The sequence below is a fragment of the Ictidomys tridecemlineatus genome, chromosome 6 (assembly GCF_052094955.1).
Source record: "Ictidomys tridecemlineatus isolate mIctTri1 chromosome 6, mIctTri1.hap1, whole genome shotgun sequence".
NCBI lineage: Eukaryota > Metazoa > Chordata > Mammalia > Rodentia > Sciuridae > Ictidomys > Ictidomys tridecemlineatus.
The window spans coordinates 37,315,719-37,340,660 of NC_135482.1; the positions used below are offsets into that span (position 1 = coordinate 37,315,719).

At 34.2% G+C, this 24,942-nt stretch overlaps 1 protein-coding gene and 1 long non-coding RNA gene across 4 annotated transcripts in view; one reads left to right on the forward strand and one right to left on the reverse strand.

The window, feature by feature from the left end:
• The window catches only part of LOC144378591 (uncharacterized), a 122,329-nt gene extending 119,523 nt beyond the window's left edge, over positions 1-2,806 (forward strand). The window contains exon 5 of the long non-coding RNA XR_013440431.1: positions 2,531-2,806. This is a non-coding gene — a long non-coding RNA (uncharacterized LOC144378591). The remainder of the gene's footprint in view (positions 1-2,530) is intronic.
• Positions 1-24,942, reverse strand: part of Syt1 (synaptotagmin 1) — a 508,829-nt gene that overhangs the window by 134,781 nt on the left and 349,106 nt on the right. For 2 of the 3 annotated variants that reach the window (XM_013364110.4, XM_021735070.3), the window contains 4 exons: positions 13,373-13,557; positions 7,435-7,557; positions 4,028-4,195; positions 180-347 (listed from right to left, as the gene is read on the reverse strand). In XM_013364110.4, the coding sequence (XP_013219564.2) occupies positions 180-347; positions 4,028-4,195; positions 7,435-7,557; positions 13,373-13,557 (644 nt within the window). The remainder of the gene's footprint in view (positions 1-179; positions 348-4,027; positions 4,196-7,434; positions 7,558-13,372; positions 13,558-24,942) is intronic. The other variant, XM_078053106.1, reaches the window with a different exon arrangement.

Consider the following 24,942-nt stretch of genomic DNA (forward strand, 5'->3'; position numbering starts at 1 on the left):
CACACAGAAGACCTGTATACTTTTAACCAGGTTATACAACCCCTTGACCCTGTTTTGCCAGCTGTCAACATTTAGAAGCCCACATCACCTTTGGTCAAAAGCATCTTACAGTAGGTTATTGTATGAGCAGCAAATGAAGCTATAGCTTGTCACATCAGAAATGCTAATGATTTTCTTACCTCTTCCTTCTCAGCACTTTGCAGATCACGCCATTCCTCAGTTACGTGACCGAAATCCACTGTGTTCATGGGGACTTTGAATTCTCCAATGATGTCATGCTTGGAGAAACGATCAAAATCATACACAGCCATCACCAGAGTTTTGCCGCCTAGTTCCGAGTAAGGGACCTACACCGAAAGAAATGAGGATAAATATCTGCTCACAAAAAATACTTAAAATCTGCTACTACTTTATGGCATTAATTTAATAGTTATGTTGGAGAAACAGACCAGGGAGATAATTTCTTTTTTTTTGTTTTTAATTGAATCTTTTAACTAACTGAAGTTGAATCTACCTGAGGAAAAAAATGGAACTTGCCATAGATTTTTCAACTTATTTTAAAGGTCTAAAACTATTAGTATTATTAATAATGGGTCCAAAGATTAATAAAAGAATAAATAAGCCCCAGGCACAGTGGTGCATGGCCCGATTCCCAGTGACTCAGGAGGCCGAGGCAGGAGGATCATGAGTTCAAAGTGAGCCTCATCAACTTAGTAAGACCCTATCTCAAAATAAAAAAGGGTTTGGGGATGTGGCTTAGTGGTAAAGTGCCCCTGGGTTCAATCCTCAGTACAAAAAAAAAAAAAAGAATAAATAAGCCAATTACATTTGACTATTGTATTCATTTCTCTTGCAGTATGTATGTATATGTGTGTGTGTGTGTGTGTGTGTGTGTGTGTGTGTGTGTGTGTGTGTGTGTGTGTGTGTGTATTTATTTATTTATTTATTTTTGGTGCTGAGGTTGGAACCCAGGGCTTGGTGCATGTGAGGGAAGCACACTACCAACTGACTATATCCCCAGTCCTCCCCTATATTATATATTTTTTTGTCATTGTTGTAAGTTATATCAGCAGGATCTAACTTATTCGGAAGTCGAAAATGTGTTTCAAAAGTTCCATTAACTCTTTCAAGCCATTTGAATACTGCAGCTTAATGGAGCAGCGACATACTAAAAGGCATGCTAGGAGCCAAAAAAAAAAATTAAATGAAATTCATAAGGTGCCTCACCTACTCTCTAAAATAATTTACTGATTGACATGCACTGACTAGAAAATTGATGTTTTGAATATCAGAGATTCAATATAATATGGATCTTGAAGTTCACTCATAGGTATGACACTCTTTAGGATGAATAGTGGCAAAAGGCCAAGAACTGATGAATTCTCCAGCTGTTCAAATATATCTGGGACAGATGCTCTGGGTTGGGAAGTTTATTAGTGACATTTTTAATATTCAGGGAAAAGCAGTGCAATTCAAGTGAGCTACACTTCAGTAACTGGGTAGAAATGTCTAATTAAGAAATTGTTTAGACTTGTATTAAAGGTTTGATCAATTTTCATACACTTCATATTTTATCAGTGTAAATGGTTGTCGTATGCTCCAGCAAACATTTCTCAATTAACTCTGTACATTAAGAAGGGAAGGAGAGGAAAGAATACTTGACCATAAATGTACAAGTAATCTTAGTTTACCAGGAGTACGTTCTGTCATTTATTTTTCATGTTTGGAATCTGATTATATTATTAAAACACTGTGATTAAAAATTAGGCATAATGCTTTTCAATTTTAGAAGGAATCTAAAATAAACTCAAAGAGCCATATTTTTAAGGAAAAAATAAATTTTAGAATAATTATAGATAAACCTTTGAAATTGTCATTGTATATCTAAAACCTTTCTATAATTTTGATGATGATACTAAAACAGCAATGATCAAAAACCTGGGTTTGGGGTCAGAGAGACCTGGGCTTCCCAACCTTCTGTCTGAAGGACTTGGGGCAAATGAATACTTCAGCTTCTTCATCTATCAAAATGAGAAAATAATAGTATCTATTTCTTGGGGCCATTTTAAGGATGAATGAATATATGTGTACCACCTAGCATACAGTAGACACTTAAATGGTTGTTACTGATTAATACTTCCTTCAGGTGGGAGTTTGTTTTGGAAGAAAAAAATATAACATTAGTTTGGGGCAAGTTGAGTTCATGTTCAGTAGATTTTGACTCAATTCTAGAGCCAACTTTCTAACTTCTTATGTTTCCCTTCCTATATCATATTGCCCTTGTCATTTCAAGAAATGTAGTCTACAAATGTCTACTGGAAAACTTAGCTGGTTCTCTTTTACACTGGCATATACACTAAATGTATCAAAGTATACTTTGAATCTCTTTATGGCTTGCTCAACCTTGCCAAAATGTAATAAAATAGAATTTATAAAAGTTTATAGACAATTAAAATGTTCATTATACTTTTTGGAGTCATAGATATTACTAATAAAATTGTATTATTCTGTTTTTTTTTTTTGGTACCAGAGATTGAACTAAGGGGCACTCAACCACTGAGCCACATCCCCAGACCATTTTCATATTTTATTAGAGACAGAGTCTCACTGAATTGCTTAGAGGCTTGCCGTTTCTGAGGCTGGCTTTGAACTCGAATCCTCCTGCCTCAGTCTCCCGAGTTGCTGGGATTACAGGTGTGTGTCACTGTACTTGACTTGTATTATTCTTACTATGAATAATTACAAAATTATTTTAAAAGAAATAATATATAGGAAAGTCAAAGGAAAGCCTTACAATATTATTTCAAATAATTTAAGATTCTGCTTGCTAAATTCTATTTAGAAAGAGCCGACCTAAATAAAATGAATATATAGACAAATAAAATTCTTTTGATGACTACTTGCAGTATTTCAAGAATTCATTTTATGTTTTGTGGTGTGTTGACCACCACGATTAGCTCTTCATAGGTTAATAATTTTCAGATTTTTTTTACTGCTACTTTAACTCTCTAGATACAGAAAAAATGATGGATTTTAAATAACATCGATCACAATAAAACTTTTGTCTTAAACCTCAAAAATTTTAGGGTGAATGGAAAGACACTGCTCCTTCACAATATTGTAAACACATTTTGAGAAAATGGCTCATGCCCTCAACTCCATCAAGTTATGTCAGACCAGAATGTCTGCCAACAGAGGCACAGCAGCCACTACTAAGCCTGACTGATGGACGGGGTGATTTTGTGTCAGCTTGCTAGTATATTCACAAGCATTTCATTTTTCAGAGATGTATTGTTCTAAGTAATGCATTTAAAAAAAATTCACACATCCACCAAAAGAATTGTTTTTGTGAATGACCTCAAGTGAAGAGCTACAAAGATCCCTGCAGCCTGCAGGGCTGGTTTTCTGGATGAATTATTTGATCAAAATCTCTCTTGGTTATTGTTTGTCAACTGAGGTATCTTAAGAAGATGAAGAATATCCGAAGAGCCTAGAGTAGAGGAAAAAATACGAGAAATGCCAAAAACAATGTGTTCATATTCTTTTCATTGATAAGAAGAATGGGTCTAGAGTTTTCAAGTTGCCCCTGTACATGAAGAGCTTTCAACAAGAGTCATATCTATTTGTACTATTTAAGCATGGAACATAGCTTCCTTTATTCTGATTGCAACAGGGTTTACCTATTTTTAGGAACTTGGAATTCAGGGAAATAATGATTTCTTTCTTTTGCCTTTATTCTGGGTGTGTGTGTTTGAGCCTATTAGCACATTTGAAGTTGACCTCACTTTTCAGATGTGACCATGACATCATAGTCATGTTATCAGGCTATATTCTATTCTGAAAAGTGATGGGCAACTCCTACCTTGACCACACTTAAGCATAATATAGACCAAAGAGAAAAACTGAAAATATTCTGAATACAATCATTTTAAGTCCTTGAATATGTGCTCATGTGTATGTCTGTTTCAGGATAAAACCAGTATTAAAACAACAAAGGAAAAGTGATAAGTACATAAGAAAAAAATACCTTGAAAGTAAATTGCTCATTGAAGACAGGATTAAGGGTTTTTCGGTGGACTTTTGTCTCAAATTTCTTCTTTTTATCAGGCAGCAGAAACACTTTCACGTAAGGGTCAGATGTGCCTCCCATGTCTAAGGCGGGCAGTTCGGCAGCCTGGATGATCCCTACCAGCAGCTGAAATGAATGACAGGAAGCAACAAGCACAAAAGTTGGTGACACTTTGGAAAAGATTGATTTGTTCACAGTGATGCATATTGTAATTTCTCCCCATTCCTCTTTGCTTTCAATAAACTTTTATTCTCATGTGAATCTGAACACGGAAGGCAAATGAAATGAGCTCTCTAGACTTCAGAACCCCAATTATGACAGATGCAGACTCTAGGAAGCCAAGTTTTAAGCACAAAAGAGGCTTTTTAAAGGTTGCTGATTATAGTTAAATATGAAATTCATATTTGCAAAAGGGTTGCAATCAAATAACTTTTCAGTTGCTAAAAGCTCTTGTGCATTGTTTTTCTTTCCCAGGCATGATTTGTAAGTGGAAATAAATTGTTAAACAATCACAAGTCTGTAATTACAAGTAGAACATTTTTATTCTTTACCAAAGTCTCAGACCAGCTAAGTAGAATTTTTTTTTATTTCTGTTTAGCAATAGAAATATTTTAGAAATCAGGTAATATTTTGAGATTAAAGAAATAAAATATTCAAGTTTCTGTCATCCTTGACCTTCACTATGTGCCAGCTAATTTTTACTTTAACTTACAGTAGAATGATTATTATCCAATAATTCTTGTATCTAAATATAAGACATTGAAATAAAGAATTATAATTTAAGCTTCATAGAAAGGGAGGGGAGATGACAGATATAGTTTTCATGTTAAACAACAATGTTACTGATTTTTTTCCAAATACAACAGATATCTCTGCATTTGTCAAACACTGTGTTTTTACTCATATAAGACTAAATCTCTATGAATATTAGAAATTATGGCATTGTTACCATTTTAAAAAGAAAAAAGGTGTATGTGGACTATTCCAGCAGTTCTGCCACTGGAGAGTTATGTCAGCAGACTGATTTAAATCCACATGGGAAACAAAAGTAGATCTTTTGTGATTCAAGGGACATACTATTCAGTAAATGCTGTCATGCCATAGGCTTTCACTTAAGAGCCTGAACATTTGGTTCTGTGGATTTTTAATTAGTAGAATGAAAAAGCAAATTTACCTCCTTAAAAAATTACACCCATTTTCTAAAAAACTTACCTATCATAGTCTTAAGTGCATTTTGGCTAGCTGTCTCAATTTTTAACCTGGATCATACCCTGAATGAGTATGCTGTTTCCATTTTAAGTTTCAGTATGTGTTTTGTGGTTTCATCTTACAACAGTAGCAATGACTGCTGGATTGTGGGTACACAAAACAGAGAAAGATGGTCCAAGAATAGCTAAAGTGGCATTAGATTATAAAGACATGATTGGTGAAGCAAACAATATGACTCTTGTTTTGCTAAATTGGTATTTGGTATTTGCCTTTATGTGGCAGTGTGAAAAAGCAAGAATTTATTTCTTCATTGCTGCTTTTTATAACCCGTTTTCCTTTTTTTCAATTTTCAGTTAGAAATAGAACTGAAATTCCTTTAAAGTAGATCATTTTTAGTTTAGATTTTTAGATATTTGTTAATAAGAAATGGAGTTACTTCTTCTAACCTCCCTTTGACTTCTGCCTAACAAATAAATATTACATTTCTTTCCACCTTGACAGCTTCACAATTAGGATATTTTTAGATCATCTTTTAGTTTTTGGTAACATAAGTTGACCTTTAGCTTTCCTGGAATATATAGATAATAGAAGATTTTGTTCCTAATCAAGTCCTGGTGCTCAAATTATGGTAGAAGACATAGAAATGACCTTGACTGCCATATTTAATTGACTGTAAATGGTATAACTATAAATCTTTATAAATCCATACCTATAATCAATATGCAGATTTCTAGAAAGTATTACAAAATAACTAGCCAGGGCTGTAATGGAGCTGATAAAATAAAAATATTTTTCATATGACAGTATATTCCACACATTCCTCAGGGGGAACCCTCAAAGGTTGAAAGCATTATTTAAACTGTCTATTCCTAAAAAATACACGGAATTTCTGCAACTACTCAGAATTTTGATTTTGAATGTTGGTCATCAAAGCTGAACATGGGTGTTTGATTTATTGATCATTTATTGCTCATCAAACTGAGTAACATTAGCAAATGCTGGATTGTTAGCAATTGTATTTATAGATATTTGTTCTTCATCCCCTGAAATGATGGGTGAAGAAGCAAACTGTGCCAGAGAGATTTGAGCTCCCCTCACTAGAGAATGGCTATGTTATAAGGATTTTTAACAACCTGATTTTGAACTTAGCTTCTTCCACTAATTCTTTTTTTTTCTTTTTTTAATTGTTGGTTGTTCAAAACATTACATAGTTCTTGATATATCATATTTCACACTTTGATTCAAGTGGGTTATGAACTCCCATTTTTACCCCGTATATAGATTGCAGAATCACATCAGTTACACTTCCATTTTCACTAATTCTTATCTAGCTTGTTAATTTTCTTTTTTCTTTGCAGTGCCAGAGATCAACATCCCCAACTGCTTGTTAATTTCTTTAACAATTCAGAACATTTAGGATTATGTCTGTCAAGATCATGGGTTCTAGAAATCCTTCAGAGAGATATTTTTAACTGTTATCTTTGAGATACCTTGATAATAGGCAGTGGATAAATGATATCATTCATCTAAATGACCCTTTCCTACTTTTCGAGAAATTGAAGTAGAAATGTCTGTTTTGTGATTTTTTTTTTCACTTTTGGGCCACATTCAAGGGCACTAAAATAAAGTTGTGGGTCTTTCTACTTTTCTAGAATTGCAATCCCATTAGCACTGGACATTATATAAGGCATTTGTACTTGTAAGATTCATGGACTAGTGTCAATTTTCCTTCTGTGATTCCTTATCAAGCAGTTTTACTATTTCAAATGGTAGCCCAACCCAAAGGCCCCTAGTTTGGATCTAGACCCACAACATCGAAGGAACGTTTTTCTAGCTCAGGCTGAGGGATCCATCAGGACAAGAGTGACTTGGGAGCTCTCGGTAGCAGACTGACTGCTTCAAGTTAATTTGTATTCTGCCTGCTTGCTGGAAGTGTCATAAGTAGATGTAATCGGTTGAATACTGTGAATTCTAATTACCAGAAGTTAAATTAGCAAGTAGGGGACTGCCTGTACTTAGAAATTATTTCATCAATAGCTTTGATAATTGCATTTCCCTCACAGCAAATGAAATGTTTTAAGAAGTATCTTGCTTCAATTTCTACTTGGTAATTTCAGAAAATGTAATGGAATTAGAAGACATTTTTCCCCTCAGACCTGGTTATTCTGGAAATCATAATCCAGTGAGTATTGAAGTTTTCCCAGTTTCTCCTCTTCTTTGGGTTCTTCTTTTTCTTCCCCATCAGTCAAACCAGTTTCAGCATCATCGTCCTTAAGGGCCTAGGAGTGGGAAAAGGGATCATATGTGAATTCGAAGGAATTTTCACCAAAATCCAAATTAAACTCGTCCTATAGTCATACTTCCAAGCTGTTAGAAAGCAAGCACTAAGATGCTAGAAACCTGTTTGTCTGACACACATTCACATTTGCTGCTTACATATTTTTTTAAATTCCACTAGTGCACGGAATTTTTTCCCCCCAATCAGCAAGCAATATGGAAGCAATGGAAGAAGCCCCTCAGAATATTGCAAGCAAGAAATGTAAAATTGTTGCAAAGAAAATGTCAACTTGGTACTATATTTGGCTCTGATAGAACTGCTTCTTTCTTTCTACTATGATAAACATGCTATTAACCAGGCCAATTTTCACATTCTTGTGGTTTAAAAAAGATGCTCAGCATCATGTAAAACATTATTGTTACATGCAGTGAAATAATTGATATGAAATGCATGGTCTTTTCTTGCCTTACTTCCTATGGAAAAGATAAGTAGGTGACCTTTAGATAACTTTCATTCCCTTTGTTTCATATATACATTTGTAATTGTTAAGGAGAAAGAGGGAAAAAACATGCCATCAGCAAATGCATGTTTAGAGAAAAGTTTACTTCCAGTTGAAGTTTACTATTTTATTTTCATAACAGCTCCACAGAAAGCTAGGCTGAATTAAATTGATTTAAGAGTCTATTTGATATCAAAAGTTAAAAAATATGTTTGCAATTTTGTAAAAAACTCAAATGGTATAAAATTTATTTTGCATTAAGAAAGAATCATGGTAGTAAACCCCCAAAATTCAGTCAGGCCAATGAAATATCTTTAGTATCCAAAACTTAAGTGCAATATAAATTGAAATACTAGAAAGCCCATGATCACATAAAATGTGTCCAAATGCTCCTTTCTTTTTAAAAATCAAAATGCAGAATGTATTTTCCTAAAATTAGCCCAAATTTTGCCCAAATTTTTATTTGGTTATTAATATTCAAAGGTTTGGGGGGATATATACTCATTGCTATAAAAAATTAGAACAATTAGAAATCTATGGTTATTTAAAATTAAAAATTATGAAGTTATATTTCCCTGATCACTAGTGTGGTTGAAAAAATTAAAAATTCTTTTATCAGCAATTTGCATTTTATGGGACTGCCTATACATAATTTTTGGTAATTTTTTTCCATTGGGCTGTTTGCTTTTTTCTTATTGCTTTGTAGAAGTTTTTTTTAGTTTAGTGGTGTTGATACTGTTGTTGCTATATGTAGCAAATATTGTCCCTAGTTTTTGGTTATGGTATTTTCATTGCTTGTGTGCATGCACACATGAGTATGTATTAGATGTATATGTATTACTGTAGGATCTCAAAAGAAATCAGAGTGAGAGATGAGTGATAGATTGCTTTTTATCTCTGACAACGCAAAGGAATCTTAACTATTGTCAGCTCTTAAATTGAATCTAAGAATTCTTACAGAACTCAAAAGCAAAAAGTATAACCAGGCTTCACATAGCCATCAGAGTTGTCAGACTATGGCTTCACCACCTTGCTACACCCATCTGCAAGACTACAGGGTCTTTTCTCTGCTATGCTCATCATTATCAGAAGATAGATTTTTTTTTTCTGCTCTCACCCACTTGCACAGAGACTCTCCGTGGAAGCAGTCACTAAATTTACCAGATTTCCCCATTTGCTTCTTTCCACCTAACTAAAAAGCAAAGAGTTGGATGCTTCCTAGATTAATAAAATTCATTAGTTCTTCTCTTAGGTGAGAAGATCATATAAGCAGACAATTGAGCTATTGTCAGAGATGCCTCCTTATTGTGCTTGTTGAAATTTCTCGGTGGCCTACAATGAGTGTGGAAATTGAAAATTACCATTAATATATATTCACACTTGTTTAGAAATCTTTTCAAATAGGGTTAGCCACACCCCATTTAATTTAGTAAGTTTAATTTATACTTGGATAGTTCCTTGCATATTAAGATACTGTTTTACTGATAGCCAAAAGCAGAAAACAATTTAAAATTTAAGAATTTTATACTAATCTTCTAACCTTGAGAGGTGGTGATGGGAGGCCAGTAAAAGAATCTAGAGAAGTGACAAGAAAAAAACTACTGAATTAATTAGAGAACTTTAGGAAGTGGATTCCCGTAGCCCTTTGTAAACTTGCTGTTTATGTCTTCAGCAGTGTCAAAGAAAATGTGCTTAGAAAATTGAAGTTAATGTAATGTGCCTCCCTGGTAGATTTTAATTTTTTAAAATAATAGCAAAATAATAAATGCATACCTCTGTTGAAAAATCTGTTACTCTATAATCACAACAAAAAGTTCAGAATTAAAATACTTTTTCAAAAGTCTCTTCAAAATTGACAATTTATATATCATCTTTCAGCCCAGTACATTTTGAAAATAGTTGAGATATTAAATCTTCTTCTCCCTAGTGGTTTTTACTGAAATAGAAGGTGCAGAACCATCTCTGCAATTATTCTCCATGAAATAGGACTAGATTTTTGATAATTTCTCAGTGCTACTGTTCATCACTGAAGTGATTAAGTCCATTCCTGTACCAAAGGCTGAGCTTAAGGAAGACATTTTCTGTACTGTTGCATTAAATTCTGACCTATTAAATCAGCAGCTATTATAATATCTCCAGAGCAATATTCCCCACCCCCATGGGACAAAATTTGGAAGAAAAAGCTTGTAAACCCAGCAATTCTGAGGTCTGATAAATTGCAATAGCCAAAGCTGTGCTGGGAACATTAGGACTTTTAAATTTCAAAGGTTTACTGCACCTGCTTATGGTTTGCATTGACATTTACAAGGTGCTTAGTTCACAACCATCAGAAGGAGCATTTGTTCATTCTACGTTAACATTGTTCTGATTGGGATTTGATAAGGTTCGCTAAGAAGGTAGTACAAGCAACTGAATTTTCATTCTAAGCCAACAATTTAAAAGTTGAGCTTTCTAATACTGTTGTATTTAATCTATGTCAGAGATGTTTAAAATGAAAACACTTTATCTCTAAAAAATCAGTTTAGTTCAGCCTCTTGATGTGTGTCAGAATGGTACGCCCTCAGCTGTGGAGCCTCAGCTGCCAGGCCACAAATGTACCTCAGCATTGACTAGGGTTGTCTAAGTAGCAGAGGAAACCTACCGCAAGGGACAGTCCAGAACAGTCATGAGACACAACACAGATAAGGAGGACATAGAAGGAAGAAATAAAAATTAAAATATCCACACACATTAGTGAGCACTATGGAGAAATGACCTTCCCAGACTTATCACTACACAAGGGTCCTTCCCTCTGCATGTTGAGTGTTCTCAAGATTCAAGACACATGCATGTGTCTTACGCCATGTACATGATTTATCTACAGTTAATTTTGCAGTCATTGCTGAATGTTTTAAAAATTTTCATGGTTATAAAACTGTACTCTAGAGACATGTAGCTATGAATACTGCAATTTGAATTTCTGTAAGTTTGATATGGATGGAAATGGGAAATACTTATTGCCTTAAAGCCTAACTAGCATAAGAAATAACTAGAAACCACTCAGATCTGTACTGCTTTGAAGAAGGTAATAACTATCTTCATTTGTCTCCCCCATGGTCACTCAATATCCTGCTTAAAATATTTTGAAAATGTAATTTTTTAAAAAATAATTTAAATTTGTGTTAATGCTGTTTTGAATTCAGATCATCCAATGATCACCATGTTACATATGATCCTCCTAAAATCTATACATTCTATTTTTCTTCTTTAGCCTTCTTCTTTATAGAATGTTGGACTCCATTATTAACTATTTTGGTCAGACTCAAATAGTAGCATAAGCTACTGTTATATAATTGCTTATCATTGAGACCTATTCTCACTTATCCAAATTATGTTTCATTTGTGTACTTAATTTTTCTCAACTTAGAAATAATACCTGCAGTCCTAAGTGGACTTAAAATGAATAAAAATACCTTTTTGAGTGTTCAAAATTCTAACTACTTTGCAACAACATGTTATTAAAAACTATCATTTCTTCATTTGACTAATTTTTCTCTGTTCCTCCTTCTAAAGCAATAGGTGAGTGATGAAAGATTTAGCATCATTAAATCCTTATTTGAGGTCTTGGTCATTTATCCAGCTCATAACAGGGGTAATAAACACCACCACTATGCTATAAATTATAATCTTATGTCATACAGAACAAATTCCAAAAATAAAAATAGAGATGTATTACCCTACAAAGAAATGCCATAGTTATAATTTAATATTATATAGTACTTTTTTTTTCCTTTTAAATCCCAGGACACAAGGAAATCACATTTAAATTTTATGGTAATTATGAAAATGATAGTGTTGCATATGCAAATTATTGTTTTCCCAGACATTGCTAAAATAACGAACACACATTTTTTTCAGTCCCATTTCCATCTGGGAGATTATTTCTATACTTAATGTCCTAATAAAATGTTTAAAGAAATCTGTATCTAATTCTGCTTGTTGAAGTAAAGCAAGACATGATTCAAAACTTTAGTTTCTATTTAACAAATTAACCAATGAGAAAAATCCTTATTAGACATCTGTATTTGAACACATGTGTTTGAGCTTCTGTAATTATGATTAGAAACTGTGAGAAAAAATTGACCTCTTGTTATTTCGAGCTTGGGCCAAAGCGCTCTGCAGCCTTCCCATGGCTCCGAAGGTAAGCAGAAATGCACGGAGTGAAAAACATGCCTCATGAAATCCTTGTTAAGAGATATCACAGTATCTTGAAGAAAAAATTGTGTAAACTCAAACTGAGTATGCGGCTAAGTAGAAAAGGATGCAAATGTTTTTAAAATGCTCGTCCTAACATTGGATCAGACTGTTTTTAAGGAGTTACACATATTTACAAGTTCTATTGATAGTAATTAAAACCATAAGATGAATTGATAAAATTGCCCATAGAGTTTGCTATGGGAATCGATTGCTTTGAATTATCTGATGGGAAACACTGGTAACTGCAAATGTCATTTCTATTACAAAATCTCTTCATTTACATTTTTATACAAATTAAATATACTTTAGAAATATTCAGTATGAGTATTTTCAAAATGAAGAGGCTCATTTAATAATTATCATTATTAATAGAAGACTTTATCTTGAACTAACTTGTTCAGTTAATTTGGTTTAAAATAGCAACATAAAGGGAATCCAAAAAGCTTCCTTAGACTTGGGAAGACAATCCAGCCAGATGGATTTTATATCAATCAGCATTGTGGTTTTAACTGGCCATAAGTGAGGAGACAAGAATTTTGTCTTCAAATTCTGTTCTGTTCTTTGGTACTGGCTCATATTTCCCTTCCCCCAATAACTCATTGCTCTTGAGCACCAGTTACTGGGCTGGATGGGTATGTAAGAATGGTACTTTTCACCAATGCTGAATAGCTATGGAACCTAGTTATTTAACAGTCACTATGAACTCAGAGAAAGCTGGAAAAATCCCTTTCCCAAGAGGGAAAGCATTGCAGAACTCTTTATTCTGTTTTTGCAAGATTGTTAATATTGCTAAACAGATGAAATAAAATATCCAGACATCATTTCATACGCTGCACCCATGGGGAGGTGTCCTGTGGTGGTGGATGCTCTCCTCTCCTGTCTATGCTCAAGGACAAGAGAAAAAACTCCCAAATGTTTCCTTGACACGTTGAGATGTTGAGCAGACCGAAGGAATTGTGAAGCCTCATTATGACAATCACATGTAGCCATAAGTTGTTTCTAAAATCACCTGGTTCAAAATAGTAAACCATTTATTAATCTCTGACAGTGTCCACGAATAAATAACAGATATGTACATTACCTGGTCTTTCATGGTCTTCCCTAAGTCTTTCACATCTTTCATGTTAATGGCATTCTTTCCTCCCTTTTCCTTTCCCTTCTTCTTGTTTTTCTTTTTGAACAAACATTTCTTACAGATACAAAAGCAGCAGGTCAGGACTAAAAGGACCGCAACTATGGCTATGGCAATTAAGGCCCACGGTGGCACTGAAAGAAAAAGAACAACAGGCACATAAAGCATTAGTCACAGCACTAGAAGTACAAAACCTTCTAACCCATGAACTATAAGGATGTCCGTTCCTTCATTTGTATTTATTGAGCACTTACTGCGCTCCAGGTGCTTCTCTGTGGCATTTTATCCACGTTATTTCCTGTGCCTGAAGTGCTTCTATCTTTTCTGCTTTGCTTGTCTATATATTTTCTACTGTCGTTTCCTTTGGATTGTTTACCTGATGCTCCAAGATAGATTTTCAATAATTAAACCCTTCATTTACTCAGAGCATAGCTCTGTGGCTTGATCATTGAGTTTAGATCCTGCCCTTAGTATTTACCAGTTGAGTTATCTTAGGTAAGGCATCCAACTCTCTCCACCTCAGTTTCCTCTTTTGTTTAGTGGAGGTAAATTAGCAGAAACCCTAGAGAGCCCTTAGGAGGGCGAAATAATAAGGCATAGTACCTGGTTTGGCAAAAGCTTGATAAATGTTAGCTTCTATTACTCATCTATGAAATACTAGGTAGTATATTAATATGTTCTGGAAAATAGGAGGAACAGATGTTAATCATATAAACAAACAATCATAATGGTAGTGAAGCTGAGGTATAAGTTCTTAGTGCTCTGAAGTCCATCATGGGCAATGTACAGCAGGGGTCTCCGGAGGCAGGGAAGTAGGAATGTGTTTGAGAGCTCTTAAGCCAGGCTCAGCCGTGGCCACTTAGCCACTATGTGATTCTGGTAGATTGTTTAACTGTTCTGAGTTTCTATTTCCTCCATTATAAAGTGAAGATTATAGTGGTGCCTTTTTTTTTTATCTGGTTTATCACCTTTATAAAGGAGCTAATAATCCCCCCAAAATTTAGAATGGTAAATAGCACATAGCAAGAGCACAATTAATGTTAGATATTATTTTTTGTAGGTATTTGTAAATTTATTTATTTATTTTTATATATGGCCATGGAATGTATCACAATTCATATTCCACAAATAGAGCACAATTTTTCATATCTCTGGTTGTATAAAATATATATCACACCAATTTGTGTCTTCATACATATACTTTGGATAATGATGTCCATCACATTCCACCAACATTTCTAACCCCCTGCCTGCTCTCTTCCCCTCTCACCCATCTGCCCTATCTAGAGTTTGTCTAATCCTCCCATGCTCTCCCTCTCTACCCCACAATGAGTCAGCCTCCTTATATCAGAGAAAACATTGGGCATTTGTTTTTTGGGATTGGATAACTTCACTTAGCCTTATCTTCTCCAGCTCCATCCATTTATCTGCAAATGCCATGATTTTATTCTCTTTTATTGCTGAGTAATATTCCATTGTGTCCTTCACAATGGATAAAAAAATGTGGCATATATACACGATGGAATATTACTTAGCTACTATTTCTTTATCTTCAAGGCACAGGACTCAGTACTGTGGGGAGTGCCAAGGGTATATGATGACATATAAAATATGCACACTAGTAAATATATATATATATATATATATATATATATATATATATATATATATATAATGGATACACTGAGAGGCATTCAGTGACTTGAAAGAGATGTTAATCAGACGAGAGAGATCAGATTTATAAGCTCTGTTTAAAATAGTAAAGCATATATAATAAATATGTTCAAATAAACCTTTAGTTCCCTATTCAGTTGTCCATCTGCTAAAAATTAATATATTTTCTTATTTGGCATCTCTATACAATGTGCTTATGAAATCTTTAGGGTTTCTTTGAAATCTTTAGGGTTTTGCTTTGACTAGAAAGGAATTATTCATGATTCAAATCAGTGCTATTGAGATTAATCAGAAGAAGTAATTAGATTTGTCTGCTGTAATAAAAAAAGATATTGGGCACTGAAATGATAAGAAAAAGTGTAATTTTCTTCAAGCCACATAAACATCATTAGTGCCAATGATTGTTGAACACAAGTCGGGAGTACTTTGATAAAGTAAAAGCACTTAAAATTAACCTCTCTTCAAAATTGAGAAAACCCACTCTTGCTTGTTCTTCTTCTGCATTTAGCTTTACAGTGTTGAATATTCACTCTGCATACTATCCTGCTGATGACTGGATATATGATATTAACCTAAGGACATATGAAATTACAACTTCTAACAATGTGCTTTCAGCCACAGAAACACTTATGTGAATAGACTTACAGATAAGTCCATACCCAAAGACATGCTTCTTTATAGTTCTCCAATCTCATTAAACAATGCAAGTTTTTTAAAAAAATGCCAATTAAAGTAAGCTCATGTAACTCAATGATATTATTCATAATACTTCATTTAAAAGCTTCTACCTCTGCTCCTGTAGTTAAAATCCTGCCATGCATGAACGAGAGAGTCCATGTATTCATTATGGGCAAGACAGCGTTAATAATGACCCTTCATTTTGAACCTTGCAAATTTTTCTCCCAGTTGGACTTTTGTGATAGTCTCTCAGAAAACTACATAAAAGTCTCTTAAATTACACAAGACAAGATGGAGAGATCTGACGGGTTCACAAAAAGAAAATAGGCAGTCAACGCAAAGGAACATTGTTTAATCAAAAGAAGTTAAAGAGACAGGAACATGGAATTACAGGAAGAAATTTGAAATGGTGCAACCTGAGACAATTTAAAACCACTGGAAAACTTTTATTTTGTTACTTTTATTTTTTTTTTTTAAAGTGCTCTTGCTTTCCAGATATTTGTTCAGGGGATCTTCTGAATAGCTTAATTTTAATTTAGAATATGCTATGTTGAATAATTAACAGAATTTTCCTCACAATTTACTGACATCTCTAGATAGAATAAAATAACCCCTTGCCAGGTGTGGTGGCGGTGCACACCTGTGATCCCAGCTACTTGGGAGGCTGAGGCGGGAGGATCTCAAGGTCAGCTGGGCTACTTGGTGAGATCGTCTCAAAAATAAAAAACCCCTTAATGTGACTATTTTGTATTCTCATAGGAAAACCTGAATCATCAACAATAATGTAAAGACACAGCTATTTTAAGTAGTTGGAATGATGTGCATTGAATGTTCATGTTAAAAAAATTCACTTTATAGAATAAAAAATATTTAAAATTTGGTAAATGTATTATGAAACAACATTTACAGTGTTATTCATTTGCAGTACATGCAGAAATGTATTAGTGAGCAAATCTCTCAAAATGTATTTTGGATTAGGCTAAAAATTTATTGAAGCCTATTTATTACATACCAACCACTGTGCTACATTATTTCATTTAATCTTTACAGCAGTTTTGTTTATTATCACCTCAGTTTTACAGAGGAAAACCTCTATAGAAAGAATAGTTCCAGAAATTCAAATATGTCTTTAGGTTGTCAGGTTAAAATTTTGTATTATAAATGTACATGAGGGAAAAAGTCCTTATCTAGTTTTGAAGTTCTGAACAGAATATTTTATATTAAATCCAGCGAAGCAAATAAATAACAGTATATGATGGTGGCAAGAGTGATTTAATATAAAATATAGTTTCATCAAAATACTGCTAGTGGCGGAAAGGTTTCATCTGATTGTTATTGCTACCCAACCATCATTAAATGGAATTTTATAATAGGAATTTTAACATTTAACTTTAAGGCTTTACAGTGGAAAATAACAGACTAGTATAAAAACTTTTTATTAAAAATGGTTTTATTTTTGCATTAATAAATCAATCTCACATATATTATTGAACCGAAAGCTAAGTTGATGCCTAAGAATTTAGTCAAAGGAGAGTTAATCCAAAATTGCTTCTGGGTTTTAATTTAGACGGGGGATAGGCAGAATGATTGCCACTTTGCATTTCCTAAAAATGCCTGACTCAGTGCTCAGTGAGTATTAGCTTGAGGGAAAACCAGGTAGCCAAGTTCTTGAGCTTGCAGATAGTTCTTAGCAAGACCATCTCCAGGAGCATTTTCTTAGGTCTGTTAGTCCTAGTCCTTAGCTCTGATTCCCTCTTCCTCTTCCCCATTCAGTCAGCTGCTGCTGTCTCCTAGGCTAGCAAACATTTGGTGGGCTACTGCTTGGGGACTTGGTTTGATACAGGCAATAACTCACCAGTGTTTCGGTCTCGATTTGGCTTTTAAGGGCTCTACATTGTATTTTAGATGCATCCTCATTCTTCATATTCAAAAACAACCTTAAACTCACATCTCATTCACAGCTGCTATATTTTCCTCTCTGAGAAACATAAGCTTATACTTTTGCATCCACCTTAGATATTTCAGCCCAGGACTTTAAGACAACATAGGTAATACCCTTGCTATGGTCACTACAAAAACCAGTGACTTCAAGCACTTTCTACCTTGACATATCTCTATTTTGTCAAACGAATGCCTCACCACGGCATAAACATCTGTGGAATGAATTTTATGAATAATCTCCATATGTTTTCATTCTTGTATTTGCCAAAACATTTTGCCAACTTCTAGTTTTCACCCCCCAAATTCATCATCTTTTTATAAAACAGTGGTTCTTCAAGATTCAGAATACAATATGAAAATAATTATTGTGCTATTAAGTAGTAGGAAAACTAATCTCTGTTTCAAAGCCTTACTTTTGAGGCTGTTTATGAATAATTTTCTAAAACACACAAGGATAATAATTTCCTAAATATTGGCAGAATACAATAAGCTTTGTGTTTTGAAGCATTTTCTAAATTATAGAATGCAAATAAAAAAAGAAGCTCTGGTGGAAATATGTGGATTAATATACTCATTAGTCACCTCTGGAGACAGATCATTAAATGCAAATTTGTAAAAATATACAAAGTCATGTAGCATATAGCTTAAGGTTAAACCAACCAGTCAGAAGTCAGAGAGAAGAATTTCTCATTATAGGCTAAAATGGCTTCAAACACTACCAATTTTTGGCTCTTGAGTATTTGACAAACTAATCTTTCCTCACTCTTCAGATTGGGAGTTCTAAATCTCTGGAATCATATGCCCTTTGAAAAATATGATAAAAATGGGGAAATCCTCATGGGAAAATACATGAGCTTGTGTGTATAAGTTTTCGCAAAGTTGGTAGATTGTGGTCCTCCAGTCATAATCTAAGTCTTCATGTCTAGGAGGCCACTTGTTTCCAAGATAAAAACTCCTCTCCTAGGACCTCCATCTGGCTAAAGGGAATGAGGTTGGCTCATTCCTTCAACTGAGCAGGGGTGGGGGTGGGAGAAGAGAGAATAAGAGAGAAGAAAGATCTTCTCCTGGGAGCTTAGAAACAGCAACTCTTGAGAAGAAACTAGAAAGAGACAGGAGGCAAGGCTGACTTCATGTTTGGTGGAGAAGAAAGGTATATGGGTAGTGGGGGAGGCAAGATGAGGTTGGAGTGTGCTTTGAAGCCCTGCCTCCTGCAGTGAAAACAATCTTTTGGGGCCTCTAAGTTCTTTTCCTCTTGGCCTCTCTTATGCCCTCCTTTTTTTCCTTTTAATTCTTCTTTTTTTTTCTTTTTAACTGTAGTAAATGAAAAGAAGTTTTCTTGTAGTAAACCCACGTAGCTTTCTCCAAATAGCCTTCAGAATTCCTTTTTTTTAAGGAGACATCTCCCCTCACATAGTTCTGTCTCCCTCTCCACTTTGTGTTTCTGACAGAAAGCAACCTGGAAGATGTGCCTTGGCAAGTCCTCTGTAAAGGTGATTCAAGCCATTGACGGCTCAGCAACAGACCTGTGGCACTCCAGGGTAGATAGATGGCTGGTTAATTGTCATGAAGGAGAGACCCATTCACTCATCCCTGTGGGTGTCTGTTTTAATGTGTGGAGGCCCTGGGTTCGATCCTCAGCACCACATATAAATAAATAAAATAAAGGTATTGTGTGCACCTACAACTGAAAAAATAATAATAATTAAAAAAAGAGCTTAAAGTCCAGTTGGGCAGATTTGACCAGTACACGAACCAAATTACGAACAATACTACACAGTATTTACATGTCAAATTAAATGGGGTTTCTTGCTAGATTCAGATTCTGGATAGTCACAGCAACTTCATTCTGCATGTCAAATGAGGGCTTGTTTAGACTTTAAAAAAAAAATCTTAAAATTAAATAAAATGGGAGATTGACCCTTCTTTTCCCTAAACTCTTAAAAAATCTGTCCATAAACAAATATTTCAGCAAATTATACAACATTACTTTATGTGCACAAAATTATAACTTAAACTTTGATAATTTTTACTTTTTACCAGAATCTGTCCCTTAATCTGATTGCAGTGTTTCCTGTATCGTTGAACAAATTCCTATCCCCTGCTGAATAACATTAAAGTTACTGACGTTTCTCACTGATAACAAAAGTTAGTTGACTGAAGGGCATTTTGTCTGCACAGGTATTAATCAAGTAATTAATTTTATAGAATGTCTATAATAATAATGGACTGCTTTAAATGATAAGGCTAAGTCACCCATATCTTCACAGTATTGGAAAGTCTGAATTTGACGTGGAAAATGATGTTGGTCTTTGGGCAGAGATAAACCCCAGCACAACTTCTCGAGGATTTAGATAAGGCTCATAGTCAGCCCAGGAGCATGCTAGCTGCCCTCCCCAGGGAGCAGTGCGTTGGTAAACACAGAGGGGTGCCAGGTAGGTTGGCAGAGGTGAAGGCGATTCACCAGCTAATCAGTTCTCAAGCCTTTGGAGGTTTGTCACAGTTTTTCAATCATGCTGTGGACAACACAATTTCGTGGTTAAAGGGAAATCCATTTATCCAATGAAATTTGCAGCATGTCTCTCTTGAGTTTTGATTTCTAAGTTCAAGACTAAAAACAAGTTATGATTCAGGTTTTTTTTTTCCCCCTCATGGAAGCTAACTTTCTTCTCAACTTTTATATGAGAAATCTTCCAAATAAGCAGCTCTCAAGATTTTGATCCCATTCATATTGGCTTTATTTTGATGCTTTGAACTGGTTAAAGGTTTCTTTAATCTTTTTTCATCTTTGGCGAAGATGCCCAAGGAAAAAAGTGTATTCAGAGAAAACATGCCCTCCTGTTGGTAACTTTTGGGTAATTCAATATTTGAGTATCTACTTGTTTCTTTTCTAAGCAATTTAATCTTATTAAGATTAAATTCAGTTATGATAAAAGCACATTTGCTAAAAGGGTGGATATATTCCCTGCTATTTTACAATTTAAGGCCCTGGTTATAAGCAATAAACAAACAAAAGTGCCACTTAGGCTTATTATCTGCTTTTTGGGAGGATTTTCCCCTTAGTACATTCTGTTTATTATTCTAGAAACGAGTGGGTGCATTTTTAGAATTCCTCATAAGTTGGAGAGATTTGATTGCACTGACAGGAGAATTGTGTGGCTGCTGTGCATGAGTGGAGAACAGGATGTTTGAATCTTTCTAGTCATGAAAAGGACGAGTCAGGCTCATTAATTTCATTACTATACAAAGTGACAGGTAGACAACAGTGAAAACAAAGCTCCATGCTTGTCTTGCTATCCACAGGACATTTTTCCTTGATTATCCAATGGATCCCTACTGCTATAGACCAAACATCAATTTTCCTCTCCAACTGTTGTTTTCTATGTTTATCTCAATTTATTTTTTCTCCACGGCAATTTCATCTGTCCATTTCCCAATTTATAGCACCATTTCTTCTTTTGGTTTCCTGGTTCTTGGATTTGAACTTTCATCTTCATTCTACAATGCCTGTGATTCTGGGTTTCCTTTCTGATCCTGTTTTGCAGGAGCTTCTCTATGCTAGTCAATCTCATATCCAGTAAAATTTTCTTGATGATTTTTTTTAAAAAAATTATCCTTTTGTTTAGAGTTTGTATTGATAAGCAAGGTCACCGTGAGAACGTGACCTCAAGACCCTTCATGACTCCTGCTTATTTTCGGAAGCACATATAGGTCCTCACTAAGAATGTTGATTTCATTTGGCTTCCTCTTTTTGGCCAGAATCAGAATACTTCTTCTGACAGATCCTCCCGAATGTCTGCCTGAGTCGTCACACACATGACCCTTGATTTCTTTTCTCATCCACATTTATTCATGCCTTTGCCAGCCACCATCATATATCAATGCATGTTTTCTAGTGGCTTTGTGACTCATCCTAACACAGGATGGCCACCCCCCAGAGTGGTACTGTTATCTCCCTTTTCTCTGCTTAAGTGAAACAAGACTTAGGCTGGGCATATTGTAATTCTTCAGCAAATGCTAATTGAAGATATTAAAGTATAATTAGAAGCAGAGAAAGCCTTCTTTAAGTATTGTATACATACAGCTAAGGCGTGGCTCTATTGAACACCTTATTAAAGTTAAATGGTACACTTAAAAATATCTATATGTATAGATACATATACATACACATACTTGGATCAAATTCTGATGAAGTTTCAGAGATACACCAATTTTTCCAGATCACTTAGAAAATTTACAAGTATTCCTTGCTTTTTGTTTTAGATGGACAATGGAAATAGCAATAGACTCAGTTTTTTCTTCTGTTGACTATTTTTCCTAAATAATTTTTATGTCATCTGACCTATTAAAAAGATTCTCTTAAATTGTATTACTATGCTAATATGGCTCCCCCTTCTTGCACGAAGGACTTGCAGTGTTTATAATTTTGTCTTTTGTTTGCATGGTTCTTTCACTTTATAAGACTCTCTCAAATTATTTCAACCTGTTTGACCTTAGAATATAAATGGTAACATAGCTAGGGTGGATTGCATCATCTGCACTCTATGAAGATCTGAAATGTGGCCTCCATAATGGGACTCTGAGAGTTGGGAATCATACTTAGGTCTTTGTAGTTCAGCTTTCATGCTCCTTTCATATTCTCTAGCATCTTTTTGTGTCTGTGCTGAAAATTGACCAAATACTAATTATATTACTGATAAGAAGACTTTACTTTTAAAAAGATATTAGATGGCGTATTTGTATCAGATTTATGTAACTAAAATAATTTAAAATTATTTATTCCAAGTCAGTGAAAATAATTCATCTTAAAGTATAATCGATAATAATCATAACAATGGGACAATGGCAAATATAAAAAAAAATCATAGATTTTAACTTCAAACTCTGCTGCTTAAATTCCTGAATAAATTTGATCACTTTCTTTAAACTTCTTAAATTCCAGTTTCACCATCTGGGGAGAGAGGGGTTAATTAAGTTCTATGATTGTGATATGCAGATTTATAGTATGTAGAATACTTACTATAGTGGATAACATGAAGCAGAATTTTAAAAATGTCTAGTATCTTTTGCCAGCAATTTTTATTAAGCTTTATAACTTGAAAATGCTGAAAACTTGCCCCAAAAAAGTGAACTCTAAAACTTACCTAGATAAAAGATGGAATACAAGGAATTTTATATGTATTATACAACTCCCAATGTATTCAACATGTTCTGACTTAATGATATATCAGAATGTCAGGATAACATTATAAAATAAAGACTGCTGTCAGGAAACTGAAAAGTAAGATACTTTGGTAGTATTCAAGCTATTCACTTGTAAATAATAGAAATAATAAATCAAACTTTTGGAAGGATAAAGAATAGTCCTTTGAAGCATAGTGGCCAACAACAGTTTATGTTATTCAAATAATGCAAGCAGCATTAGAATAATAATAATTTTGTACTAATGGAAATAAACAACATGTATTACTTAGTATTTTTGATAATTAGTCAACTCAGCCAACAATTCCCAAGGTAAATGTTTTAACACAGCAGTAAAGATATTAATGGTAAGATTTTTTCACTTTCTGTTGGCAAAATGATAGGTTTAGCTTGAACACACTCTCAATTGTATAGAGGATATGCATTAACAACAACATACTCTTAGGTACTGCTCTTTTCTTTTTCCCCTTCAAAATTGGCTAAGTGACTTGAGAAAGCTACCTTGAATTCAGCATTTATTATTCAATAATTATTTACAGACACTTAAATTATAAGGATCATTTTTATTAAGACAAACTTTAGATTTCAATTATGTTTCCATTGAGTAATTTATAAAATAGTTAGGCTTTTTATTTCATTTAGTCAATATTATCTCCCTTCATAGATGTTTTTTTTTTAAAGTAAGTTACCAAAAAAAAAATGACTTTTGAAGTTCCTTAGAAAACATTATGTTCAGTCTTAAGCTCAGTTCTTTGAACTCTCCTGCTTTTAACATTAATCCAATATCTGATAATTCCTGTTTCAAATCAATCAGTGATGATGATAAGATTTAAATTTAATTTAGGACTAGTTTTTCATCCTTCATCATCTACATTATTTCAATGTAAACCCCATATTTATTTACAGAAAACCTTATTTCCTTCTATCTCTATTAGTAATTTTCCAGAAAACAAAGTTAGAAGCCTATAATTTTCTTTTGGTGGTTTTGACTAATAATTGTAACATTACCTGAAATTTACATTCTCATATAATTTACTAAAATAGTGAAATAGCCATATTTTCTTAAGGGATTGAAAGCCGTAAGACTTACTGGAAAGCATAACTGTGTTTTAAAAATTTTCTTCAGTATTTTATTTATATGTAACCATCAAAGTCAAGAAGGTCATCACTAAACAAATATTATAATGTTTATGTCCTTATAGGATGATTACATCCTAATTATCTCACTATACTGTGGCCACTTAAAATTCTTTGAAAAGCTATAGTAGATATGTATTAAACAGACTGAGGCAAATGCCTTTCAAGAAATGTAAAGTTTTGTAACTGAAGTTCATCTAAATGCTTTTCAATGAAATTTTGCAACATGGGGATTCCAGTGAGCAGACATGGTTAAGGGTCAAATTATCATCTCTGAAAAAGATGTATTCATTTCAAATTAAATATTGCTGTGCATAAAAGAAGCAAAGAGCAGAGTACTGGATATAAAATCACCAAAAGTAGGATCTTCAGAAAACAACAACAAGAACAAAGAAATGAATGGTCTGTGTTAGTTCTTATTGAAAAATCTAGTCACTCACTGCAGAAGGGTAGCTAACTGCCCTGCAAGTGATAATTGATTGCACTAAATAACTTCTTTGATTAGTACTCTGTGAAGTGTTCACATGCATTTGAGGCAAATGGAATGAAACTGAGGAATGTATTCAATGTAATTTGCAAAAGGGGGCACAGAATGACTGTATGCTTATGTCAACCTGTCAGCTCTCTCCTGAACCTTGTGTTCCAGACTTCCCTCCTGATTCTTCTTGATGCACGTGGTGCCTTGGTTTTCTCTTTGCATGCATTCAACTGCTTCTTTGAGCTACTTTATGCCTATGTAAGGTAGATAAGAGAGATGAGAATATAGTACAGAGCTGGGGGAAGATATTTGGAGCTATTTTGCTCTTTGGCACTTTTTCTGATTGTCTCTAAGTGGCACAACTTGTGAAATAGGGAGGGGAGGTGGTAAGTAGATCAAGAGCTGCAGTACG